Here is a 22676-nt window from a genome sequence, read left to right as displayed (position 1 = left end):
CGGGTGGAACTAGTCACAGTCCACTGGCTCAACTCTCTCCTTGCTGCCCCCAGTCTGCATTCCAGGAAGCAAATTGAGTTTCAGATTATAGAATTTCAAACTGATGATAATAAGATTTGAGAATGGGTCTATTGGGGGCCCTTCCCCAGCCAAAGTCTCTGGAGTATCTGTGGTAAGAGGGATTTACAAGGAAAAGGAACATTTGAGCCTATGACAAGAAACATTCCACAGCAAGGCTTTTATTTCTTAACTTCCCCTGATGGGGGGTCCTCCTCTGGACCCTTCTCCTCTGGTTTCTTCTTTGAACGTCCCAACCAAGCCCCCACCACGGACCCGGCAGAGCCCAGGAGGACATTGGACGAGGTAGAAAGTCCAGCTGCTCCTGAGTTGGAGACAGAGGATGAGCATAGGGGGTAGTGGGCAGAGATGCACAAAGATCCCCTAGAATTCTCCCCTTGATGTTCTGAAGCCCCCAGGGCTCTGCTCTGAGCAGAAGATGCTGGACCGTGGCTGGGAAGATGGTGTGGAGTTGTGGGGATAGACACCCCCCCCAGATCTACAGGTTCCCACTTTCCCACAGGAGGCCATGGAGGGTCAGAGAAGACTGGGGACATACCCAGAGATTCCGCCCCAGCCAAACAGGCCGGTGGAGCCCCTTCCCTCCTGGCTAGCCCCCCCTGGCCACCCCCATTCTAGCCCCAGGTCAGAATGAGCCAGAAGGAAGCAAGGAAGGGGGAGGCCAAGGGTCCTGGACAGCCCTGATCAGGACGGAGGCCTCCCCACTAGGGGGCCCTGGCCTGCTGTGCCCCCCCCCCCCCACAGGACACTCACCCACCGACTGCAGGGTGGCCACCAGGCCTCCGGCAGTCACGCCGCCCCCGTTGGCGACAGCGGCCGCAGACATCATCTTGGCGGCCATGGAGGAGGCGGCGATCCCGGCGGTGGTGAAGCCCAGGGCTCCCAGGGTGGCGGGCACCGCAGCCACGGCCAGGGCTGCAGCGGGAGAGGGGACGGGAGGAGGACGGGAGGAACCCGCTGCCCGCTGCAGGACCTTGGGGTCCGGGGGCGCCGATGGGGCAGCACCGCCCCCTCCCCTCCCTCCCCTCCCTCCCCCCCAGCTGACAGTGTAAGAGCTGTTGGGGTGCGGGGCACAGGCCGGATCCGGGGAGATCCTGGGGCGGGGGGGGGGGGGGGACAAACCTCCTCCGATCACAGCCGACACCACCGTTTCTAGGGAGAGAGGAGGACAGTGAGCCGTGGGGTGTTAGTGTTAGAAGCCCCTCCTCACCGTGGGGGCCTCCGGCCAGGAGGGACTCACGCTTCATGGCTTCGTGGCGAGGGGTCCACTTCCCAGCTGCTCAGAGAAGGAAGTGACTGCGCTGCCGAGGCGGCCTAGCCAGTCCCGAGGTGCCCCGCCCTGCGCTGGCTCCCTCCCTCCCTCCCTCCCTCCTTCCTTCCCTCCCTCCCTCCCTCCTTCCCTATCTCTCCCCTCCCTCCCTCCCTCCCTCCCTCCCTCCCTCCTTCCCTACCTCTCCCCTCCCTCCCTCTTCCCTTCCTCCTCTTTCCTTCCCTCCTCCCTTCCCCCCCCAGCCCCAGCCAATCACCCCCACCCCCCACCTGACCCTGGTCACAGCCCGGGTTTGGAGGGCCAGGGGTGTTAGCATATCCACCCCTGTTTGGGCTTGACAACCTCCATCCTAGGTCCTCTGCCCTGTCCGCACATCAGGTGACCAGGTCAGGCCTGGCCACAATCCCCCCACCTCCACCTGACCTCAACCCCCTACACCTCCCCTCCACCCTCCACTCCCCGCCCCCTTGGTTTTCTGGCACTTTAAGGGTGTGCAGATCTGTCTGGCTTCCAAGTTGTAGAAGTCCCCCATGTCCAATAGTAGACTCTCTCCCCCCAGCACACAAAACAAATTTCCTTCCATTACATGTCTGTCACTCTGCAATATGTGACCCCTTCCACTGACACTGTGCACAGGACTTAGCAAATTGCTCCTTTTTAATTAAATAAATAATTAATGTCTGGGCTGCTCCTGGACTTAACTCAGGGCCTGGGCATCTGTGCCTGCTCAAGTTAGAAATAAAAGTCTCACAGACTTTCAGGCCTGAGGCTGACTTTGAATCATGGGTCTCAGATCTCAGCTTCCTGAGCAGCTAGGATTACAGACATGAGCTACTAATGCCCGGTTAAATTACCCCTTTTATTTAACCAGTCATTTAGATTTCTTTTAGGTTGATTTAGTATTTTTCAATGAGACTTTTTTTTTAAAGCCAAGTTTATTGAGGCCTAATTTACATAAAAAATAAGCCAACCTGGGCTGGGAAGGTGGCTCAGTGGTAGAGCGCTTGCCTTGCATGCATGAGGCCCTGGGTTTGATTCCTCAGCACCACATAAGCAAAAAGAAAAAAGCCAGAAGTGGTGCTGTGGCTCAAGTGGTAGAGCGCTAGCCTTGAGCTGAAGAGCTGCGGGACAGCACCCACGCCCAGGGTACAGGCCCCACAACCAGACCCCCCCCCCAAAAAAAAACCAACCTTTGAGCAGAAGCAGCATTTACAGTCAGGGAACACCAGCTAAGGTACCAAATAGTCCATTCCCCCGCCCCTCCAACCCGGTTTCCAGTAAATACAAAGCTGGAGGCTTTTCCATTGTCACCCCACACACAGTTTCCAGTGCCTGCCCCTATCTCTTTCCAGAACTTCAGCAGGACATTTAATTAGCATCAGACCTTTCCTTCTGTTGATGGGCTATAATTCTGTGTACCAGCCTTCTTTTCAAGGGTATTATTGGAAATGTCTTGGGATATTGGAGTGATGTGTAGAAATATTCCAAGACCTTGGCAAAAGTAAAATTTACTTCTGCACAAGAGCTTAGTATGAGCAAGGGAAAAAGTATGCTTCTTAGCAAGTTGAGGTCTGAGGATTGCAGCCAGCCCAGGCAAGAGAGTCCATGACACTTATCTCCAATTCACCAGCAAAAGGCCAGAAGTGGAGCTGGGGCTCAAATGGTAGATCATCAGCCTTAAACTAAGGGACAATGAATTCAAGCCCCAGTGCCAGCACACACAAAACAAAACAACTCTCAGCATAGTTTTTGTTGTTGTTGGTGGTGGTGGTGGTCATAGAGTCTGAACTTTGGGCCTGAGCATTGACCTTCCACTTTTCAGCTCAAGGCTAGTGTTCTACCACTCTAGCTACAGGGCCACTTCTGGCTTTTTCTGCTTATGTGATGCTGAGCAATTGAACCCAGGGCCTCATGCATGCAAGGCAAGCACTCTACCACTGAGCCATCTTCCCAGTCCTGGTTTTGTTTTTTAATACTTCTGGAATTTGAACTTGGGGCCTCCTGCTTAGCTAAACTGGCAGTCTGCCACTTGAGCCACTCACCCAGCTTCAAGGAGTTTGAAAAGACAGTAAACATGAACTACCACCTTGGCTCAATGATATTTATTTAGAAAATGTGAGAAGCTTTTGAATTAGACCTTGTTAAGTGAGTTGGTAGAAAACTGTTCCGTTGATATGTCAAACTAATGAGTAGGAGGGTTAGGCTAGAATGATCTTCACTTACTTTTTTCAAAAGTAGACTTATTTATGGTATTTCCTGTGTTTCCTCACAGTCTATAGGAAACAGACCCATTTCCTGGTGTCAGATTCTGAGGATTGGATCCGGTCTCTCCTCACTACTGGGGTTTTGTCTGTCCCAAGTTCAAGGTGGTGGTTCAAATAGTTCATTTACATCTTTCTAGTATACAGCAGTGATTGGTTCATGACGTCTCAGGGCGTTGAGGCAAACTTCCTGTTTATCAATGTGCACAGGGAATTCTGGCACATCAAGTGCTCAGTGCCTCTTGGCATCCTTTCCAGGTTGCTGTGCCACGGCCAGCCAGCCTCATCACTGGTCACAAACTGACTGCTGAAAGCCTTCTGGGTTTCTGATCAGCTGGTGGAATGGGCCACCTTTTCTGGGATATGATAATGACTAGCACATCTTTCTAAGGGGGCTTCCCAGAGAGCTGTTGTCTTGATGCTGCAGTGATGGTCTGTCCTCCATGGAGGACTCTTTGCTAGCATTCTTTGCCTTGTTCTGACAGCCATTTATGACCCTGTCCGCATCAGCGGGCAGTTTCTGCTTTGTTTTAAAATTCTAAGGCTCCAGGTAAGGAAGTGGAATCTTCCACCTGGAAATGCAGAGCACCTTGTGTCTTGTCCATCTGTGGATCCACTCTGAGGCTGTGGGGACAGACTTGGGACACCTGCTGCCTAGGGTCCTCTGTGACCTTTGCCACAAGTTCCAGTGAAGATTCAGAAGGCCTTGTAGCCCAAAGGGACCTCCAAGGTCCTCCTGGAGGCCTGCCTTGGTCCAGTACTGACTCCTGTGCTGCTTACTGCTGGTCCCAGGCACCCAGGAAGGACGGCCCTGGAGTTACAGAGCCATAGGCAGAACTTGGGTGAGGCACCACAGTTTGATCACTGAGAAGGGATGTAACTGGGGGAAGCCAGAAGAAACCTTCTAGCTTTCAGTGGATTCATTTACTATTTTTGAGGCCATGCAGATAAGGAACATTAAGTCTCTTCCTAACTTTGCTACAGGTAATAACTGCTCACATATGGTTTATGGTCACAACTGCCTATGTTACTTTGCAGGGACATGAAAGCTGCTTTCTCTCTGCTTTCTCAGATTGAGCTATAGATAACTCAAAGTAATTTCAAGGTTTGAGGGGAACATCTTACTCCTGTGTTGACAGGTATATCAGATGACAGTTTCCAAAGCGGATAAGGCATCAAACCGACACATCCATGTCCTCTATCCTGTGCTCACCAAGTTCAGATACATGGGGAGAAAAGGCCCCCAGAGGCCCTGGCTCCCCAGAGGCACCCTTCAGGGTGGGGAATGGCATGAGGGCCCCAAACCTCTTCCTGGAACTGTTGAGAGACAGAGGTTTACCAAAGATCCTTTTTTTTCCCCTTCCTTCCTTCCTTCCTTCCTTCCTTCCTTCCTTCCTTCCTTCCTTCCTTCTTTCTTTCTTTCTTTCTTTCTTTCTTTCTTTCTTTCTTTCTTTCTTTCTTTCTTTCTTTCTTTCTTTCTTTCTCTTTCTTTCTTTCTTTCTTTCTTTCTTTTCTCTCCTGGTTCAGTATTTTCTTCAGTGTGGGCTTGGTAGCCATGAATTTGAATTTGTTTGTCATGGAAGAGTTTTGGCTTTTACAATCATGAAAAAAGATAGGTTTCTTGGGCACAGTAATTAGGTTGGCAGTTATATTTGTTCAGTGCCTGAAATACAACCATTTCATGCTTCCTTGCTTTAGTTTCTGTTGAGAAATTGCTGTTCTGATAAGTTTGCCTTTATAAGTTCCCTGATGCTTTGCTTCACAGCTTTCATTATTATTTCCTTTTTCTGCTTACTTACTTTCGTGAAATGGAAGTTTATTTTCTGCTTGGTATCCTAAAAGCCTCCTCTGCCTGCATGTCCATCTCAAGTTTTAAGAAATTTTCTGGGGGGGGGGATTGGGTGAGGGGGCAGGGGGAGGCTGGGAAGGGATGTGAAGGGTAAACAAAGGAGGAGGCTGCAATGCTTGATAAGAAATGTACTCATTATCTTGCCCATGTAATTGTAACTCCTCTGTACAGTATGTTCACAAAAAATAAAAATTAAAATTAAAAAAAAAGAAATTTTCTGATTATTGGTTGAATTTTTTTTTATTTGCTATCAGCTTGCATCTCTTCTAGGCTCATGATTCATAAGTTTGGTCTTTTTATGGCATACCAGAGCACATTTTTGCAAACTTTGTATTATTATTTTCAATGTTTTGATCTAATTTACAGCTTGATCCAGTCTTGATTAGGCTTTAGGCTTTTACCTGATGAAACTTTTAATTATCTGAATTTCAATTTGTCCCTCCCCCCCCACTCTGATTTCGATTACTGAATTCCTCCTCTTGTGTGGCATTCCTGTATTCAGCTGGATGTTTGCATTGTTTCAATTTAAGTAGTGTATTTGCATACCCTTTGAATTCATTGAGTTATCTGTGCCCTCTTTAATGGTAATATTTTTTGTGTTTTTGGTGACACTGAGGTACTCTGAGCCTTGCTCTTGATAGATATTCTTCTACTTGAGCTATGACCCCAGTCCTTTTTGTTCTTAGTCATTTTTCTGGATATGGTCTTGTGTTTTTGCCTGGTGCTAGCTTTGATCCCCAATCCTTACCTTTACCTCTCATAGAGCTGGGATTACAGATGGTGAACCACCTCACCCAGCTTGTTCAGACGGGAGTTTTACTGAAGTGTTCTCTCTCCCCTCTCCCCAGACCCCCAAGGCTGGCCTTGAACTGTATTCTTTCCCCTCTTTGTTCCTGAGTAGCTGGGATTATTAATTTGTGCCACCACATTGGTTATCATTCTTTTCCATTTTTTGGTGCTTCATCTACTTCCCTTATATTAGACTCCGTTTTGTGGAGTCTCCCTATTTTGGAGGAGTTATGTTACCCACTTCATACCATGACTTCTACTGAGATTTGTGCATCTGAGGCCAAGACATTGAGAGTTTTCCCCACTTGTCTTTCAGTTCAGACATTCTCAATGCTCAGAAAGGACACAGTATGGCAGATTCAGGTACAGCTCCTTGCCACTGGACTGGGACTGTAGCCATTTGATAACCACATACCTGCTAGTGTTGTCAGGATGCTGAACCTGATCCTCAGTGTAACCAGGAAAATTAGGTGTGGTCTCTTATAGTTTTATTGCGTAAGTTGTTATGGGTTAAGGCAAGGCAAGGGTCAGTTGTCCACGTCTGTGCTTGAGAAGCTTGCTTTTCTTAGGTATGGGGAGTTGCTGCTGGCCATAGGAGCTCTGCAGCCTTGAAGTGGGTGGATTTCCAACTGCTCTGCAACCCTTCCCCAAGCTGTCAACACAATCTTTGCATGCCTATCTAGTCTGTGTACTTTCTCTGGAGAGATGTCTCTTTGACTGTTTTTGAATGAAGTCGCTTATTTTCTGATAATTGACTTTCGTTTGTTGGTTGGGTGGTAATGGGGCTTGGATTCAGAGCCTAGGTCTCTGAGCTTTTTTTGCTCAAGACTAGCGCTCTATCACTTTGAGCCACAGAGCCACTTCTGGTTTTCTAGTTTTTAATTGGAGATAACTTTCCTGCCCAGGATGGCTCTGAACCACGATTCTGAAGTATCAACCCCCTGAGTAGCTAAGATTACAGGTGTGAGCCACTGGCGTCCAGAAATAGTTGATTTTTTTTTTTTTTTGGAGTATGTATGCCCACACTAGGACTTGAACTCAGGGCCTATGCTCTTGCTTGGGTTCTTTGCTCACAGCTGACATTAAAACCACTTGAACCATACGTTCAGTATGGCATTTTGCTGGTTAATTAGAGACACAGTCTCAGACTTTTCTCCAAGGGTTCACCTTCAATGCTGATCCTCTTGTGTGGCTAAGATACAGGTGTGAGTTGCTTACACCCAATTCTTGTAGTTGGTTTTGAAGAATTATTTGTATTTTTGTATCAGTCCTTTACCTGACTTGTGATTTACAAATATTTTTCTCCTCATTTTAACTGGCCTTTATTTTCTTAACTTTTGAAGAGTTAACAGCTTTTTTCCTTTTAATAAATCATTTGTTTTGTTTGGGTATCATGCTTTTGGTGTTGAACCTACAAATTCACCATCAAATCCCAAATCACCTTTGCTTTGCTTGCCTATAGACATTTAATTCTGTATTTTACACTAGCGCTATAGTTTCTTTTGCCCTTAACTTCGGTGTGGTGTGTAGAGTACATATTTAGGCTTCTTGTTTAAACATATGGGTATCAAGTTGCTCCCTGGATAGTTTTATATTCTTTGGTTTCATTCTGGGACTCAGGGAAGCCCTTCTGTATCTTTTATACTGTCACGACTGCCTCGACCAGCAAGGAAGACGTGACACTGAACTCTTCTCTCTGCAGTTTATTCAGGACCTTTGAGTAATCTTCTGACCCCAACCCCGGGGAGAATTCCCCACAGCCTTAAGTACCCGCTGGGTAGCCAACCCTGATACGCCACGTGGGAACCACCAATAGGTTCAGGTGGGAACCACCAATAGGTTCAGGTGCGCGGAAGCAAGCCAGATTCTTTGCCTTAGCCATATAAGGAGTTGTTTACCACGAGAGCACTCGCCATCCGGAAGGCGGAGGGCGGAAGCCGGCGCCATCTTCCAGCACGCAGCTCTCTACAGTTCCCCCTTTTTTGTTTAAAGAACACAGATGAGAACAGAGGTCTGATCCCTGTTGTGCAATGCAAGGACTGCATACAAACCTTCTCCCAGAGGGCGCCTTCTCTAGGGATGACTCAGCCTGTCCATTGATTCATTTTTCACAAGGACGGGAAAAGGCGAATCGAACCCGTGTGCAATCAAACATGCTCTCCTCGAGGGCAACACTCATGCCTCTCAACTGCAGTACTTTGGCTTTGCAATCTGTGTTCATTGTTTTAGGGTGGCAAGCCATGCTTGGGGGGACTGACCTGCTCCAATGGCTGTAAAGGCTTGGATAATCATGGCTGCACTGCAACGCTGAGAACCTCTAATTTGGCAAATGCACCACAGACATACCAAGGAGGCCAACACCAGGAGGCCTGTCAGGGCTCCCAAACCCGCCCATTCCTTAAGATGATTCATAGCAGCGGAGATCCATGAAGATAACCCCTGTACCAATCCAGCATCCACTCGGGTCGAGTTCACCATGACGATGACAACCCTGAGCTGTTCCATCAGGCTGTCAACTCCCCAGTTCAATTACCTAAAAGATAACTAGACAACTGTTTAGACCAATTTGCAGCGTTTTTTGAATAGTTTTTTTTCCTGGGCCTGCCTTAAGGGTTGACCATTGATGTCTTTCACAGATTGGCATTCATTTGCCCAATGCTTCCCCTTTTTACATCTAGGGCATAGCCCAGGCTGCTTAGGCTGTTGTCCCTTTTCCTGTTTCTATCACTTTTCCTTTTTCTGGGCAATTACGCTTGATGTGTCCCATCTTGCCGCATCTAAAGCATGCACCTGAGTCTCCCCCTTTCTTCTGGGTTAATTGCACCACAGCAGCAGCTAATCCAGCATTAGTTAGTGGTCCGCCCTTCTTTTTTTTTTGTTTTGTTTTGTTTCCTGTCAGTTGTGGGGCCTGATTCTGGGCCTGGGCACTATCCCTCAGCTCTTTAGCTCAAGGCTAGTGCTCTACCACTTGAGCCACAGAGCTACTTCCAGCTTTTTTCTTTTTGTTTATGTGGTGCTGAGGAATCGAACCCAGGGCCTCATGCGTGCAAGGCAAGCACTCTACCACTGAGCCATCTGCCCAGCCCCTTACTTTCCCAGCCCCTTCTGATCTTTTTTCCTGCAGCATTTCTAGGGTGGCCTGACCATTCTCTACCGCCTCACTGCAGCACTGGTCCTCAAGACAGCCTCTTATCAGTTTCCATATTGGTTTCACTCCGCTCTTAAGCGTTCCTTGTTCAGAGGCAAAATCTAGGTCCCTCCCTACTTTCTCCCAAGAGGCCACCGTGAGGCTTCCGGAGACAGCGAACCACGGGGCAACGATGTCACATTCATCAAAAAATCTCTCTAAAGTACTCTTTTTTATTTTTAACTTTTTTTGAGTGCAGTAGCTCATTGAGAGCCAAAAAAATTGGGTGTGAAGAAGAAGCGCCCATGTTTTAAAAATCTTAACCTGGTAAACAATCTTTTACTTTCACTTTTGGCTACTTTATTGACTAGCCCCGGGTTCTCGCTCTCTCTTTATCTACAGAGAAGAGCAAAAATCCCCCCCCCCCCCCCGCTCTTGTCGCGGATTCCCCTTTTACCTGGGAACTTATTCCCCGCTCTTGTCGTGGATTCCCCCTTTACCTGGGAACTTACCGGTGCACCACCCTGACCGCAGAGAGTTCTGAGTCCTCGTTGGGGTTATGGCTGAGTCCCTGTACGGGCCACCACCTGTCACGACCGCCTTGACCAGCAAGGAAGATGCGACACCGAGCTCTTCTCTCTGCAGTTTATTCAGGACCTTTGAGTAATCTTCTGACCCCAACCCTGGGGAGAATTCCCCACAGCCTTAAGTACCCGCTGGGTAGCCAACCCTGATACGCCATGTGGGAACCACCAATAGGTTCAGGTGCATGGAAGCAAGCCAGATTCTTTGCCTTAGCCATATAAGGAGTTGTTTACCACAGAGAGCACTCGCCACCGGGAAGGCGGAGGGCGGAAGCCGGCGCCATCTTCCAGGTATGGCTGCACGCAGCTCTCTACATTATACCTTGTGTGACAAGACTGGAGTAGGTATCCTAATCTAGGAACTGGTTGGAGGATTATTTTTTCTTAGTATTTAGACAACTTGGATAGTGCATGAGAGGCCTCCCTCTGTTGGAGGAAACAGGCACCACCCCCAGCTCCCTGGGGGCTCTGGGGACGGTTTCCTCTGAATCTCCATGTCCGGATGGTTCTTTGCATGTCTCCAGCTACTGTTCTTCCATGAATGTACAGATTCATTCTCAGCTGACCCTCCTGGAGTCCCTCTAACTATCTGGATGCCTTTCCCCATGCTGCTCTTTCTTGTTCAGTACTGCTCACTTTTCTAATTTTAAAGTCGTAAAATTGGATTATGAAAACATTTTTGTTTTGAAACATGCATAGATCCACAGGAAATTGTCAACATAGTATCTATGCCTATCACACCCAGCCTCCTTAGTGGTGACATCTCACTAGGACCCAACCAGACCAGAAATCCATAGGCTCACATGGTAGAGCACCGTGTGTGTGTGTGTGTGTGTGTGTGTGTGAGAGAGAGAGAGAGAGAGAGAGAGAGAGAGAGAGAGAGAGAGAGAGAGAGAGAGAGAGAGAGAGAGAGAGAGAGAGAGAGAGAGAGAGAGAGAGAGAGAGAGAGAGATTCATTAAACTATAAATTGCCTACAGCTATCCGAGGCCTGGGGGAATGTGCTTCTTGCCTCAGAGTGCCCTCTTGTGACAATATCTGGAACTGCAAGCACTGTGGCAGGCTGGCCCCAGTAAGTAGACTGGTTTCCTGGGGATGGAAGTTGGCAAATCTAATCCAGCCAGCACTGAGTCTGTACCTGAAACTTGGGAATTCTTGATGAGTAGCGATTCATGTCACATTTGTGCAGGATGGAAATCCAAAGGAAAGTCACCAGCATTTGGTATCTAGTCAAGTCTGCAGCCTCCATGGTGCAAAGCAGAAGGGCAAGAGAGGCAAATTCTCCCCACCTGGCCCTTTTGTAAGGGTGGCTAACCCCACTCACCAGGAAGGAGCCCCTGTGGCCTGAGGAACTTTCCAAGGCCACACCTCCTAACAGGACCACATGAACAACATAACTGCTTGGATAATACGTACATTTTGGAGGAGACATTTTCAGAATGCAACAAGGCCTTGTCTTCTAAGGTGGGACTTGGTCACAACCTGAAGGGACTCAGGGAGCAGAGGAAACCCTGTAGCAACTTGTTAGTTAAACCAGAAAGTACAATAATCCTGAGGCAGGTCCTATAGTGTGGGCTATAAAAAGGGTCAGAGATGGGAAGGCTGAGCAGGTAGGCTGTGTAGAGGGTATGTAGACCTTGGGGGCGCAGAAGGACCTTTGGCTTTGGCTGTGAGTTAGGTAGAGACTACTAGGAGACTTTTTTCTTTTCCAGTCCTGGGGCTTGAACTCAAGGCCTGGGCACTGTCCCTGAGCCTCTTTGTGCTCAAGGCTAGTAGCTCTACCACTTGAGCCACAGCACCACTTCTGGCTTTTTCTGAGTAGTTTATTGGAGATTAGAGTCTCACACACTTTTCCTGCCCGGGCTGGCTTTGAACCACGGTCCTCAGATCTCAGACTCCTGTGTGGCTAGGATTATAGGCATGAGCCTCTGGTGCCAAGCAGACCTGGAAATTTTATCTGTGTTGTGATCCTACTTTTTTTTTTTTTTTAAAGAATCAGCTGTCACTATGCCTATAATCTTAGCTACTCAGGAAACTGAGGTCTGAGGATCATGATTCTAAGAAGCCAGCCTGGGCAGGAGAGTCTGCGAGACTCTTATTTCCAATCAACCAGCAAAAAAAGAGAGATAGAAGTGAAGCTGTGGCTTAAGTGGCCAGTCTTAAGACAAAAAAAAAGCTAAGGGAAAGCACAGTGGTCCTGAGTTTAAGGCCCCCCTCTTACTCTTCCTCCAAATCAGATCTGAGTGCTCACTTTGAGAGCCTGCAAGAGCAATACAGAACTTTGAACACACACACACACACACACACACACACACACACACACACACACACACACACACACACACACACACACACACACACACACACACTCCCTGAAGTGTGCAGGACAGGGTTCTTGGCAGTCACTGAAATGTGTTTGTGGGAAGAATGGGGCCTCGAGCCACGGTGTAGATTCTCATCCATTTGTTTTGTTCTCTCTAGAGAGTCTCCATCCTTTCTCTCCCATGAGGCAGAGCTGTCAGATGACATGGGCGTAGTCTGTTCTTCTGGCAGGAGAGGCCTCGAGGGGGAACTGTGGTGTGCTGAGGGTAGAGAGGGCCTTAGCTGGCCATTGGGGCTCTGGGGCTCAGGGAGAGACACTGCCTGATTGGGACTCTGCCCAGGTGTTTGCATATTGAATATAATTCCTCTCTCCTGTGTCACGGACACATGGGCTTGTCTCACTTTTCATAGAGACATGAGTATTGAGAAATGGCATTTGAATCCATGATAAATGGCAGCAAAGCCTAGGGAAGGCTCAAGCACACCCAGAGTGCCGTTCCTATCCTGTGTCAAGGAAGGAGCACATAGAGGCGTCTTGACAAGGTCTCTGACCAGTCTTCTCCTAAGCTGCCATCCACAACACAGCCTCCTAACTGTGGCTCGAGCAGCGCTGGGTAGGAGCAGCCTACAGCCAGCAGTAGAACCAGCTTGTTTTCAGTCTCCCTTCCATTCCCCTCATCCTGGAGCACTGGGCGGACCATCCAGCATTCTTAGGGTCAGTCTCTCATGACTCCACAGTGGCATTATTAGACCTGTATCAGAGTAGAGTTCATTTATCCACTCAACAAGGATTTTATCCACACTTCCTGCACATCAGCCACTTTACAAGCAAGGGAGGAGAGCATCAGGAGCCTTGCCCTGGGGAAGTATGGGATACACGGTACCAGCCAGATACCAGGTGACCTAGTGTCCCATTTGCCCATTTAAAAAACCCACATGATGGAAAATGAATTCCAGATAACAAGTTCTCATTTGCCTGATGTTAGGTCAGCTCCCCCTCGGTGTGCACAGGGTACACATGCACCTGCTGTGCCTTCCAGAGTCTGTGTGTCTGGCATCCAGCCTGGGAAGGAGGGTGGGCCAAGCCCAGGTAGTTTGGAAACATCCGCACATCCAGAACCCAAATCAGGGAGCTGTGGAAAGACTTGCCTGTTTCCTCCCCTCCATTTTATTCCCTGCCTTTTTTGTCAGTCGTGGGGTTTGAACTTGGGGCCTGAGCCGCTGTCCCTGAGCTCTTTTGCTCAAGGCTACCATTCTACCACTTGAGCCCCATTGCCACTTCTGGTTTTCTGGTGGTTCATTGGACATAAGAGTCTCACAGACTTTCCTGCCTGAGCTGGCTTTGATCCGAGATCCTCACATTTCAGCCTCCTGAGTAGCTAGGATGACAGGCATGAGCCACGGGCTCCTGGCTCCCATTTTCTTTTGACACATGGACTACACATCGTGGTCAGGCAAGATATGCTTCACAATGAACCATGCTTAAATGCAATGGTGTCACCCAATCTTTAAGATTCTTTTGTGAGTCTGATAATCCAGGCAGGGCATGGCAGGGTGGCAGTCAGGGCTGGAGAGCTTTGAGGTGCGGGGTCAGCTGAGGTGGTTCTATAGCTGCCGCCCTGGTAGAATCCTTCTGATGAGGAAGGAAGAGCCATATGAGGCCCTTAAGGCTTCCTCTGGCCCTTGTCACTTTCCACTGAGCATGATCAAGTCCCAAAGCCAGGGTGTGGAACTACAGGGGCCACGAGGCAGCCACTACAAGGGTGTATGGATTGCAGGGAAAGGCCTTGAGACAGGTCATTCCATCCACCACACACCGGGCAGTGCTTGGTAAATCATCAGCTGGCTCATGCTCCGTGCTGATTTGCATATCGTCTCACTTTGAAAGTGCTCCCACTTAGAGAGAACCGCTTTCATTTGATTTCCCCAGGGGACGGGGTTCAGCTATGGCAAGTACAGAGGGGTAAAGCTGTTGTTGGTACTTAGAAAAAACAGAAGAGCTTTTTTTTTTTTTTTTTGATTCTGTAAAGAAGATGCCAAACAAGTGAGTCAGGCACATAGGACCAGGACTGAAAGATCCATTAGCAAAGCCATTAGACAGTAGTTTCCAGAGAGAGGCTTGAGGAAGTGGCCTCCCAGCCAGGGCAAAGCTTTCGATCTTTCTGGAAAACGGTGGGGGAGGAGGAGACTAACCCCAAGTCTGTGCCAGGAGGGGTCCGCACACCATCTCACTAATGCTCACCACAGACCTATAAAGTTGGTCTTTTTGAACCCATGAAATGGAGCACTTCAATCCCAGCAATTCCCGTCCCTCTCTCTGCACAATGCCTTGAGTGCCTGAGAGGAGTCATTCGCTGGCAGTGCTGGAGAATTTGGAAATGCAGGTTAAAGCCCCTCTCCTTGTGGTCCCAACCAGGGGCTTGATGTGTAGAAAAGCCAGCACAGTGAACCCCTGACGTACCACAGGTACAGGCCACGTGTCTGGGAGACAGCCTGCCAGGCCTGTTCTGTGCTCACTGTGGTGTACCACCCCTTTGCTCACTGACCCCAGTCCCGGTCCCCAGGTACCACTCAGGGACACTCTGTGGCGTGGGGCAGATCGAATGCCTTCCTTCTCTTGGTGCCATCTTGGAGGTCTGAGAGCTGAGTATTTGCTGTGCCTTGGCCCACAGACAGTTTCCCAGGGGCTTTAGTGACAGAAGGGGTTGCGTGGAGGAGAATGGGGCTGGCAGAAGGAAGCACCAATCTCCTTCCTCCCGCCCCATCTTATCTCCTTCTCTGTTTCCTACCTGGCCACAGTCCACTCCGGGCCCCTACTTTCCCTTCACTCCACTGGGAAAGGGCTCCCTGCCACCTACCCCACCCCAGCCTGCTCTCTCCTTCCCATTCTGTACTCTCAGACCACATCAGCCCCACATTGTTTTCTGATGGAGGAATTGGAAACTCCAGCAACCCCTGCCCCAGGTCATGAATGCCTTCTGTGGTAGAGCTGAATTCAAACTAAGAGCTCAAGGCTCCAACCACAAGTTCTTGCCTCATAGCCACTTCCAAGTAAATACTGCAGTGCTTCTCACATTAAATTGTTGGGGGAGGGGAGGGTCTAGTTAAAAAGCAGATTCTGTGATGGGCACACACCTGTAATCTCAGTTACTCAGGAAGACACCGGAGGAGGATTGTAGTCTGAGCCCTGCAAAACAAACAATAAGCAGGACTGGGGTTGTGGCTCAAGTGCTAAGGCACTTGCCTAGCAAGTGCAAGGCCCTGAGTTCAGTCCCTAGTGTAGTCAAAGAGGAGGGAGCACCACACTTATCTTTAAATCAAGAGATCTGGGAGGCTTCTGCTATTCTTCACCTCTACAAGTTCTTCTGTAATGCCAGTGCAATGGCACATAGAGCAATCTGTGTAGCAGAAAAATGGTGCTGTGCTGTGCTATGCTGTGTGTGTGTGTGTGTGTGTGTGTGTGCGTGAGCACGTGCACGTACACATGTACCAGTCCTGCCTAGGGTTGAACTCTGGGCCTAGGTCTTGTCCCTGAGCTCTTTTGTTCAAGGCTGGCACTGTACTGCTTGAGCCACAACTCCATTTTTGACTTTTTGTTGGTTAATCAGAAATAAGGATCTCACAGACTGGTTTTGAATCATGATCCTCAGATCTCAGCCTCCTGAGTAGCTAGGATTACAAGCGTGAGCTATCAGCTCCCAGCTAAAAATTATGCCTTTAAAAAAATATATATGCAGGAGCAAATGCATTTGTGCTTTTCAGGTGAGCTGGCTGAAGTGCAGAGAATTAGGGTGGTATGAGTAAAGCCCTGGATAGGAGACAATATTCAGGAGATGGAACCCAGGTTTCTAATCAGGAGCCCTGAGCCTGGCCCTTCATGCTGCTCACCTGGAAACCATCATGGGTGTCTGAGGGCATTTGTGCTACTGCTTCAGAGAGCAGCCTTGAAATTGTGGTGATGTCCTAGTATTCTGAGGTCCCATTGTTCCTGGCCTAGTAAAGTAGAGGACTTTGGAAAAGTTGCCCGTGGCCGGAGGTGGAGAGCGTATCTCCCAGAAGGCCATGCTGGCTGTTTTCTTGCCCAGGATCAAGTGTGCTTTGTGGGCTGTCCTTGGCAGTGAAAATGGGCCGTATAAATTATCCATTGAAATAATAGAGGCTGTTGCTATCTGCCAGGAGGTCTCTGATGGTACAGATGACGGACTTCTGTGTAGGAAAACTGTGGGCTGTGCCAAGGGCATGGAAAGACCTCAAAGAAGGAGGGGACATGGAGGCCATGTGCTCCACTTCTAGATTTTCAATCAGCCAGGACACATGCTCTTATCTGAGGTCAAAGCTGGTGGGCCTTTGGAAAAGCAACAAGGCATTCAGATCTTGGGCAGGAAAAGAAGAATAACAATTGGTCCAACCCACAAGTGACTGTTTCAGCCTCCAGGTGTCTGAGGAGGATGTAGGGGTTGAGGTGAACTTTCTCACCCAGCTCCCCTGACAAACCCCTGGGGGCACCGAGGCCTCTTCCCTCAGGCTACCCAGCTTCACTGGGCTTCTCCTCTGTGCCTCCTCATGGACCTGATCATTTTTTCCACCCCTCCTCTCGTCTCTACTCTCCCACTGGTCTCTCTGATCCAGAAGTTATCTGGCTTTAATAAAATAGCACAAGTTGGAATCTGAGTTTGACATGGGTAGGCAGATTAGGGCAGCAAACCATGGAGAGGCAGAGTCATTCAAGGGTGTTACAGTCTTGATCTTGAGTGTCTCCCCCGCAAAGACCATGAGCTGCATGGTTGGTCCCCAGTCTATGGCAATATTGGGAAGAGGTGGAGCCTAGGGGAAGGTAATCAGATCATGGTGGGGGAGGTGCAACTACGAAGGAGATGTTGGGCTCTTATGGTCTCTCTCTTTTGCATTGGGCTGCCATGAGGTGACCCAGCTCTTCTGCCACACCTCTCCATGATGTACCACCACATGTCCCAAGCATGAAACCAGGAACCAAATAAACCTTTCTTCCCTTTAACTCAATTGTCCTGGGAATTTTGTCATAGTAACAGAAAGCTGACTGATGCAACTATGTGCACATGGCAAAAGACCCAATCTCTGACATCAGAGAAAGGTAAATTCCAACAAGTGGCCACATACCCATTTTCATCTTTGTATAGGGCAGAATCTTTCTTTTTTTTGGGGGGGGGGTCTGGTAGTGGGGCCTGAACTCCAGGCCTGAGCTCTGTCCCTCAGCTCTTCAGCTCAAGGCTAGCACTTTACCACTTGAGCCACAGAGCCACTTCCGGCTTTTTTCTTTTTGCTTATGTGGTGCTGAGGAATCGAACCCAGGGCCTCAGGCATGCAAGGCAAGCGCTCTACCACTGAGCCAACTTCCTAGCCCAGGGCAGAATCTTTCTGAACCACTCTTTTTTTTTTTTTTGTTAGGGCTGGACCTTGAACTCAGGGCCTGGGTGCTACCCTAAGCTCTTTTGGCTCAAGGCTAGCATTCTACCACTTTGAGCCACAGTGCTACTTCTGGTTTTCTGGTGGTTGATTGGAGATAAGATTCTCATGGACTTTCCTGCCCAGGCTGGCTTTGAATCATGATCCTCAGATCTCAGACTCCTGACTAGCTAGGGTTTACAGATGTGAGCTACAAGTGCCTGGCTGGACCACTCTTAGCTGGCATTTCTCTCTGCCTTATGTTAGAGCTCCTTGTTTATTTTCTGGCCTTCAGTAAATGTTTGTTAATCACATGAGGAGACGAAAGTATCATTTTCACTACAGGTCCATTTTCTTTTCCAATGAACTTGGCTCAATATTGCTTCTCTACCAGATGAAACTTGAGCTTGGTATTGGCTATTTTTTTTAATAATTGAGATATTTCCTTACCCTAACACTTATTTATTGGTTTGGGGAATACATCCTTCTTTCATTTGGAGATTTTCCTGTGGTTGGTAATGACACTTTATACAGCTCACATGTAACATTAGCTTCATGGCAGTCTCTCCCAGGGCCTCAAATAATAGTTACGGAAATGACATATGTTGTTGTTTGTTCTCAGTTCTGCTCCATGCAGCCTCAGGAGACCATGTGCCCCTGTCCCTAGGATACCACCTCCCTCTGTATGATCTGAATTCTGCTTAGTCTGAACCCCACTGGAGACAGAAGGCAAACACAGGGCCTCCAAATGCTACTCACCTCTCACTGTGCAGGATGCTGGGAGTCCAGTCTTCCTTCTCTTGTAGCCACTGTCTCCAGCCTTCCCTGGGAGACTGGAGGGGCAGTGGTGAGCAGCCATGAGGTTCAAGAAATGTCTTCTTTCTTTTCTTTTTTTAAGTCAAATAAAATCTGGTCCACAGCTGCTATTTGTCAAGGTCTGGGCTAAGCGGCCTCTGTCATTCAGTGAGCTGCTCTCCCACACATCCATCTGCCACTGCTGTCCAGAGCAAACTGGGCTTGAGTATCGCTCCCATGCCTCTCACTGTTCTGAAGAGGGCAGATTCTCCATTCTCTGAGAAGTGTGGAGGCTTTGAGGAAGGGGCAAAAGAATTCTCTTCTCCTGAGGCTTGGCCACAGGATGGCCTGTCCCTGTCCCTACCCCAAGGCCACAGCCTCCCAGTCTCCCCTAGCCACCTCTCCCTCAGGGCCCTTGTCTTCAGGGAATTCATGGCAACAGGGCTAACTTTTCCCTCGGGGGTCTCAGGGCTCTCTGACCTATTCATAGGGAGCCTCTAGGATGGGTATTTAAATTTGCACAGATATTGAACTTCCTATTAATAAAAACCCTTAAGAATTTATCTGGCTGGGTGCTGGTAGCTCACTGTAATCCTAGCTACTCAGGAAGTTAAGATCTGAGGATCGAGGTTTCAAGCTGGCTGTGGCAAGAAAGTCCATGAGACTCTTAATCTTCAATTAACCACCCAAAAGCTGAAAGTAGAGCTGTGGCTCAGGTGGTAGAGTGTTAGCCTTGAGTAAAGCTCAGAGACAGTGCCCAGACCCTGAGTTCAAGTACCAGGACAAGCACAAAAGATAAAGAAAAAGGAAAGTTACCTGCACTTAAGATAGTCTTAAAAATAAATTATATCCAGAAGAATCTCAGGAAACTGGGCTCACCTATGACTTCTAACTAAACAGAACAGGTGTTTCCTTTGTATTCATATACTGTTTTGTAGAATGGGAACTTCTTTGTACAACTACTTAAAGATAATAAAAAATTGAAATCTCCATTTAAAAAAACAAAACAAACAAACAAAAAAAACCAGGTGTCTTGATCAAGAGCCTGATAAGAAAAGTTAAGAAATTTTGGATAATTTGAAAAATTACCTACAGAGGTAGAGAAGCAGAAGTGGGTGGAAGGGGCTAAGAGGATTTCTTGCCAGGTTGTAGAAAGAGAGAGAGTGGGGTGCGTGTGTGGCTGGGGGGTGGGGAGGAAGTCTGAGGAAAATGTGGCTTCAGTGCTTAGCAGCCGCACAGAGAAACCTGTAAAGAACTACTAACACTACCCAGACTCTCCTTCCTTCTGTCCCTTGTCCTGTGGGTGAGCCTCTTTCCTCGTTAGCTGAGCCAGATAGGAAGGCAGAGGGAAGCAAACCTCCTAATGCAGGCCCCTGCAACCCAACTCAACCCCAAGGGGCAGGACCTGAGGAAGGTGTGTGGCATGGGAGATGGATGAGGAAGGAGGATAACAGAAAGAACTTCCCATGTGCTTGCTCCACGCAGGAGTTCCTCTATGAGCTTCTCCTATGTCACAGGCCACACAGAAGGAGGTATGTGTTCAGAGGAGTCCAGACAACTGTCAGGAAGGATGAAGGGGTAAGGGATCCTGGGGGTGGTGGGAGGTGGCTTTGAGCTGGACTCTGGGTGGAGTGGCTCTTACCTGAAATGCCCACAGAGGAGGGGTAGGCAGTCTTCCAAAATCTCAGGACCTGAATGTTATGCGTCCCCAGAAAGAGTAGGAAGGCAGGGGACAGGTAGGAGGAGGAAGGGAGGGAGGAAGGCAGGGATGGGGAGCTGGAAGGCTTTGCCAGTTCAGACAGGATTGGTTGGAGGAGGAAGTCACTCTCTCTCCTCTGTCCCCTGACTTTGACAAGCTAGCTGTGTTTACTCAACTTCCTAGGAGAAGGTGAGAAGGAGGAGGCCTTTCAGGTCCTGAGCACGCAGAGGCCATGATTATTGAGCTCCTTGTGTGTGTATATACATGTGGGATGGTGGGAGTGGGGAGGTGGGGGGGGAGGGGGTTATGATATCCGTGTCCTCTAGTTGCCACCACAGTCTGGAAAGGCATGTCAGTGCTGGGGTTTGAGCTCAGAGCCTTGCACTCTTGCTTAGCTTTTTCTGATCACGGCTGGTGCTCTATCACTTGAGCCATACCTCCTCCATTTCCAGCTTAAAAAAAAAATGGTTAATTGGAGCTGAGAGTATCTTGGTTTTGTCTGCCTGGGGTGGCTTCAGACTATGATCCTTAGATCTCAGCTTCCCAAGTAGCTAGGATTACAAGGTGTGAGCTACCAGCATCTGGCTTGTCTATTTTTTTTTGTTGTTGTTGTTGTTGGTCATGGGGCTTGAACTCTGGGCCTAGGCACTGTCCCTCAGCTCTCAGCTCTACCACTTGAGCCACAGCACCACGTCTGGCTTTTTCTGCTTATGTGGTGCTGAGGAATTGAAACCAGGGCTTTATGCATGCAAGGCAAGCACTCTACCACTGAGCCACCTTCCCAGCCCCCATCTATTTTCTTTTTGATTTAATTTTTTCTTTTGTGCTATTCCTGGGGCTTGAATTCAGGGCCTGGGCTCTACTACCATTCTACCACTTAAGCCATAGCTCCATTTCCAGCTTTTTTGTGTGTGCTGGTTAATTGGAGAAAAGAGTCTCACAGACTTCCCTGCTCATACTGGCTTGGAACTGTGATCCTAAGATCTCAACCTCCTGAGTAAGTAGGATTAGCATGAGCCACTGATGCTCTTCCTTCTCCTCTTCTTTCCTTCTTCCTCTTCCTCTTCTCCTTCTTCTCCTCCTTCTCTTCCTTCTCCTCCTCTCCTCCTTCTTTTTTAATATATGAAGAAACTGAGGCTCAGAGTGATTAAATAACTTGCCCAAGAACACACAGGTAAGAAAAGTGTCTAAAGGGGAGACTTAATTCCCTTATAGATGAACAATTTTTGTCAGTCATACCTCAAGAAAGCCGAGAAAAATAATTTCGGGTTATCTCAAGATCATTTGCTTCCCTCAGAGAAGAGATTTCCAAAACACGTGCCAACAGCTGGGAAAGAAATCACCTCAAGTCAGACTTTCTGGGTTCCAGGGTAACTGTAGGATTTGGAGAGATAGTAGTGGCTAACAGACTCCTCATGGACTCCAGATTCTGGGACAAAGTGTACGGGGTGACAGAGCTATGATGAGGAAAACTTGTGACCCTCTTGTTCTTGGGCCAGGAGAAGGCCACCACCATCTTACAGGCTTTGTGCCCCTAGTGCAAGGTGGAATTAAGTCCTAGGTCCATGCTTGACCAGAGGAACTCATGGCACTTGAAGGGCAGACAAGACATCGGATGATAGGCTAGTTCAAAGGAGGCCACTGGAAGGCCTGTGAATTGTCATAGACGAATTGTGTCTCCCTCCTCTGTCCTGTTGGATCTCAGTTCTTCCTGGACCCCTCATGAACCTCACATCTGACCACTGTGTCCTGTGTGTGGGATTTCTAGGTTCCTGGCTTTAGACTTAAACTCTTGTCTGTGATCCCTCAAAGATGGTAGGGAGGGTGATCTTGGATAGCTGTGACATGTGTTACCATGGTCCCAATGCTCAGCATTAAATGGTTATTTCTCTGGCAGGCCCTCCTTCAGAACGTAGGCACCACTGTCTATACTACCCACCATGTGTATATACTAATAGTGATTAGTATATACTGAATGAATGAATGAATGAATGAATGAATGATTCCAATCTCACTCAGAGCCACATCTCCTGCCTGCCCCAAACCAAAGCAGTACATAATAGTTTCAGTTACCCAAAACTCAGGAGATTATTTTTCAGTAAATGATACTACTTTTGCCTGTTGCTAGAGAATTATAAGTTCTCATTGTTCAAATTATTGTTCCCAGTAATTATTGTGGTGACACAGGGAGAGGAACAGAGCTGCCCCCTCTTATGAAACAGTGAGTGGTGTGAGTCAGGAATGAGCCTTGGCGGGTGTTGTGGTGAAGCATGTGGCAACGGACTGCCTCTGGCTCTGTTTGCTTAGACCAGCACCAAGACAGCTGAGCTCGCAGATCTCTGTGGGGCTGGTTGAGAAACCATAGAGGAGTTCAGACCCCAGTTTGGCCCATTGCATCTCGAATGGAAGCTAATCTGACATAATGCTTGCTTCTGGGTGCTTTGAGGTTTTAGGGTGGTGGCAGCATCTATTTATAAGCTGTC

The 22676-nt window shown here is 48.5% G+C and overlaps 1 protein-coding gene across 1 annotated transcript; it reads right to left on the bottom strand.

Moving 5' to 3' along the window:
* Nucleotides 1-223: 223 nt before the first annotated feature.
* Ifi27l2 (interferon alpha inducible protein 27 like 2) lies at nucleotides 224-1408 on the bottom strand. Its single transcript, XM_069997787.1, has 4 exons — nucleotides 1319-1408; nucleotides 1201-1230; nucleotides 832-993; nucleotides 224-382 (listed from the first exon to the last, which is right to left on the bottom strand). The coding sequence occupies exons 1-4, from the start codon at nucleotides 1323-1325 to the stop codon at nucleotides 240-242; spliced, it is 342 nt and encodes a 113-aa protein (XP_069853888.1). The 5' UTR covers nucleotides 1326-1408; the 3' UTR covers nucleotides 224-239.
* Nucleotides 1409-22676: the final 21268 nt, after the last annotated feature.

This window comes from Dipodomys merriami, unplaced genomic scaffold (assembly GCF_024711535.1).
Source record: "Dipodomys merriami isolate MVZ:Mamm:240054 unplaced genomic scaffold, mDipMer1.0.p SCAF_50, whole genome shotgun sequence".
NCBI lineage: Eukaryota > Metazoa > Chordata > Mammalia > Rodentia > Heteromyidae > Dipodomys > Dipodomys merriami.
The sequence above is the reverse complement of the archived record's forward strand: the minus strand, read 5'-3'. Positions and strand labels throughout refer to the sequence as shown.